The sequence below is a fragment of the Curcuma longa genome, chromosome 6, assembly GCF_044706935.1.
Source record: "Curcuma longa cultivar G26 ecotype Majalengka, Jawa Barat chromosome 6, ITB_CL_G26_1.1, whole genome shotgun sequence".
Classification (NCBI taxonomy): Eukaryota; Viridiplantae; Streptophyta; class Magnoliopsida; order Zingiberales; family Zingiberaceae; genus Curcuma; species Curcuma longa.
This window is the reverse complement of record NC_133866.1, coordinates 1,518,536-1,523,094: the sequence shown is the minus strand read 5'-3', so window position 1 is coordinate 1,523,094 and position 4,559 is coordinate 1,518,536. Positions and strand designations below refer to the sequence as shown.

General features: G+C 35.6%; 2 protein-coding genes across 2 annotated transcripts in view; one reads left to right on the top strand and one right to left on the bottom strand.

The window, feature by feature from the left end:
• Positions 1-1,207: 1,207 nt before the first annotated feature.
• LOC141831081 (uncharacterized) lies at positions 1,208-1,693 on the bottom strand. The gene has a single exon (XM_074718519.1). It carries the CDS (start codon positions 1,691-1,693, stop codon positions 1,208-1,210), a length of 486 nt encoding a protein of 161 aa, XP_074574620.1.
• A 1,030-nt stretch (positions 1,694-2,723) lies between these two features.
• Positions 2,724-4,559, top strand: part of LOC141831080 (uncharacterized) — a 4,601-nt gene continuing 2,765 nt past the window's right edge. Inside the window, exons 1-2 of the mRNA XM_074718517.1 lie at positions 2,724-2,765; positions 2,937-2,994. Of these exons, the coding sequence (XP_074574618.1) occupies positions 2,724-2,765; positions 2,937-2,994 (100 nt within the window). The remainder of the gene's footprint in view (positions 2,766-2,936; positions 2,995-4,559) is intronic.

The window sequence follows — 4,559 nt, the reverse complement described above, 5'->3', positions numbered from 1 at the left end:
CAATAAAATAGTTTCACAAGAAGTGAAAATGAGTCCATTCTTTATCTGAAGAAATAAGGTAGCAATGATTATATTATTATTTGTCGTTATGTTGATGATATAATATATATGAGCTCGTCTGATTTTTCTTTTGGTTGAATTTAAGTCTAATAAGATGCAAAATTTTGAGATGTCAGATATGAGATTATTGCATTATCTTCTTGGTCTTGAAGTAAAGTAAAGAGTTGATGGAATTTTTATCTCATAAAAAAAATATGCAATGGATTTTTTTAAAAGATTCAACTTAGTACTCAATTGTAATCCAACTCCTACGCCCATGAATATAAATGAGAAGTTGCAATTAGAAGATGGTTCAGAGAAAGTACTTTGGCTAGTATTTTCAATCTTAGATTAGGAGCAATTTCATAAAGTTCAAAGAAGCAAGCTAGTACAATCCTATCCTCTTCAGAAGTAGAATATGTAACAGCAACTTCACTAGCGTGTCAAACAGTTTGGGTTAGAAGAGTTCTTGCAGATCTTCACCACCAACAAAAAAATGCAACTAATATTTTTGTGATAACAAAGCAATAATTACAATGACAAAAAATCTAACCTTCCATGTGAGGACTGAACATATTGATATTCGTCTACACTTCATTCGAGACTTAGTTGCAAATAAAGAAATTGAGATAGAGTACTGCAACATACAAGAACAAGTGACGAATATCTTGATGAAGTCACTTCCAAGAGATAAATTTATTTATTTTGGATTAGGTATTTGTAATTTTGAATAAAGGAGAGTATTGATAATTGATCTAAAATTAGTAATAGAATTCATGGGTCAATAATGTGGCAATTAGTGACATTAATAATTAAAAAAAAATATCTAAGTTTAATGTATGTTCAGTAGTTGAGTTAATGGGGTATATTTATGGAGTTAGTGGTTTGTTTGTGTTATATAAATAGCTTATAAGTATGTTATGTGTTGACTAATAAAACATTAAAAAAAATATTACATAATTTCCTTATCTATTTTCTACCTTCTATTTTTTTTTTGAATTTTTCTAGCAGGATCTGTGCGCCGAAGCAGGGATTGGCTCCGATGCCAACGAGCAGGAGCGAAGCCAGGATTCTTCCGAAGGGTGGGCCAAAATTTTTTTAAAAAATTGATAAAAATAATAAATATATTTAGATTATAATAATAAATAAACAATTATCTAAGAAATGCTTAAAGATCAGCTCTTCGTGTCTTCAAATTCTTGAAGTCTTGAATTATATCATCATAATCATATTTCTCTGTAATTCCACCATCTATGTATACAAGCAAACTATTGCTAAGAAACCCATCTTTCATCTTACTGCGTAATCTTGTCTTAATAATCTTCAAAGCAGAAAATGCTCGCTCAACACTAGCTGTGGAAACTGGAAGAGTAACAAGTAGACGAAGCAATCTGTCAACCAAGTTATAAGCAGTATGTCTACTAGTTTCAACTAAACATCGACACAACTCTGTAACTGTCCCAATCTTTCTCAACTCAGCATCTTGAGAAATATCCAAAACAAAATGATTCAACTGATTCTTTAACACATACCTATCTTGTAGGCTGAAATCCTCTGGATAGTATTTTTCCACCATTTTGCATATCTCTCCAGCATTAAAGGATCTAAACTCATTTCTCGGAACTAAAGTAGCCATAATAGATAAAAGATCCATTACCTTCTCATTGAACTTGTAATTCAATTCCTATAACTGAGTATCTATTGTAACCAAGAAAACTTCAATTCGAAAGAATCGTTCATTGGTAAAATGATCAAGCTGCCGACGTGCACATCCACCACGTAGAATATAAGTTTGTTCCATATTTGGAACATCAATGTCATGCTCTTGATGAGTGACATTTTCTGCGGGTAGATTAGGGCTAGATTGGACTGGTTTGGACCATATTTCATATCATAAGGAGGAATTTTAGACTATTTCTTTAATTTGGATAAATTTATGGGCTTTATTGCAATTTACATTAATTTATAGAAATTTATAGATGTTAATTTGTGCACTTTATTTTTACAGAAAATTAAATTTGAAGGATGGTTCGAGTCCGGGTCAAGTCAGAGTCAAATGGGTTCAATTGGATTCGAAATCAACTTAGTCACAGCTGATGGTTCAACTCGTGTGCGGTTTGAAGATCAATTTAGATCAATTCAAAGAAATCATCTCAACGCAAGATAAATACAGGCGAAATCAATCGAATGGTTCAGCTCAAGTCCAACCCAAGCTCAATTCAGATTCAAGTTCAGCAAGTTGATTGAGCTGAACCAAAGCCTACATCAAGCCAACCCATTAATCAAGTCTGGCCCACTTTCCTTTATCCAGCCCAAATCAAGTCGGTCTGGCCCAACATCCAAACCCGGCCCAAATCAGTCTGGTTCACTGCATTTTCTCCGATTCAAGCCAAATCGCTGGTTCAGTTGCTAGGTTAAAACACGAAATCCGGTTCAGTCTGCGGGAGCTCGCGATTTTGTTTTAGGTCTTCTTCTCCTCTTCTCGTCGCGACGCCGCCACCAAGCTCCGCCGTCGCAGCGGCCACCTTCTCATCTCCGATCAGCACAGTGCAAGGTCGGCGGCGGCTTCAGTCGACTAACGCCGAAGATTCTAGTGGAGCGCCGCCGACGTGGTTCGAAGGTGGCAGCTCCTCAGTTCCTCGTCGCCGTGGTATGGGGTTGTGAGGGTCCTCCAGCACCAGTGCATGACGGTTGTTAGCACAGTGAGCAGCCGTGAGGGTCCTCCGGTGAGCTCCTTGGCGCTTCGCCTCCATTGATTCCGAGCAAAAATCCCCTTCGCTGATGTGGTTCGGACGCGAGGGAGAGCTCGTGCTTGGCATCAACCATCCTCCTCCACCGAAGAATGCAAGGTAAGGGATTGCTTTTCTTTTTGTCTGATTTCGGTTTGCTGGTTGCAGCTGAGAAGAGGGCAGAGGAAAGGAAATCCCAAACCTGCGTCTCCGTTCATTTTCCACTGTGAGGGTCCTCCGGTGCGATCCGCTTCTCCCCTTTGGTGTGAAATCGATCAGAAGAAGCTGATTGTTCCTTGTTCTCTTCTAATTGGAAGAGGGAAGAAACCCAAATCTATTCCCTGTCCTTATGCCCTATTTTTTTTTCCTTTCTTTTGCTGTTTCTGTTTGTTTACTTGATCAAACCCCCTTGTTTGCTTTGGTTGATCTCTGTTCGGTGGTGGAATTGGGCAGAGCATAGGGATACTTGTGTGCATTGATTGATGATGCTTACGTGCTAATATTCTGTGAATAGTGAATAAATCTTGGGATTAATTTTGAATTGGAATAAATGGTTTGGTTGTGAATCTGTAGGTTGTATTATTTATGGCATGATGTTAATATGTCTTGTGTATGAAGGTTGAAATTGAAGGGATTGAACTGTTATTGGGTTGTTGGGAAATGAATGAACCGGTTGTATAGTTGTGTTGTATTTATAATTCATGTTATGTGATGCCTTAGTGATCATGATTGGAACTAAATTTTGAATGTTGAACTTGTGTTGTCAATGATTGATTGGTGAATGTGTGAAAACATGTTTATGTTATTGTAATTTTGTATTTAACCGGTTGTACAATTAATTGATGTGTAGTTGTGTTGTGTGTTATAGATTTGAATAATGTTGTGAGTAAAGAATTGTGGATTATAGCTTGTATGTATGTTAAGGTGATTTAGTGGTTTGTATAGGTTGAATAAATGAATTTCATATTGTATATTGAATCGGTATTAATAAATGAAATTCATATAATAAATTGATGGATTTGGTTTGTATGTGATGTTGTATTTTGTATTATGTTCATACTGTGTGTAGAAGTTGTGTTAATAAAATGAACCTTGGACATGTAAAAGAGTTGTATAATTATTAGGTGTATAGTTTGTTGTGTAATTCATTGTATATATTTGCTTCTTGTTATTTGTATATTGGATGTTGTTTGAATGATGTGTGATAGTTGTATATTAGTGTTTGAATTAGGAATTCTATATAATTAATAATTCTTTTGTAAATTGTAAGATTTATTTGTTAATAAATGGACAGAACCCCGCACCATATGTCTAAGACAGCTTCCATCATTGAGTCCATGAGAGACGACCCGGACCTCTCTTTACTGCTTTAGCGATAGTTAGGGGTTTGGTAAATAAATAATTAATTTTGATGGATGAAAGTGACAAAAATGAAAAAAGGGAATAAATGTATATAAATAAAATATTCCCATACAAAAACACCGCATCAGCTCTTCACATAACTCTTTAACTTTCATGAAAAAACAGTTCCATCCATCTTCCCTCATATTTTGGAGAAGTTGCTTTGTAGATACTACTGTAAAAAGTAGTATCTCCATCAGCACGAATTGAACCAGATGATCCATCAGCAGTAATATTTTAAAGAACAGAACTTACTGCATTAAACATATTCATAAGGCTAGAAATAGAATTTAAGTGAGAACCCCACCTACTGTTGTTGGGATACATACCAGAATCCTAGCTATCTATGTAAATAAACATTCTGAAATTAGAATCACATTTGGTCAATAT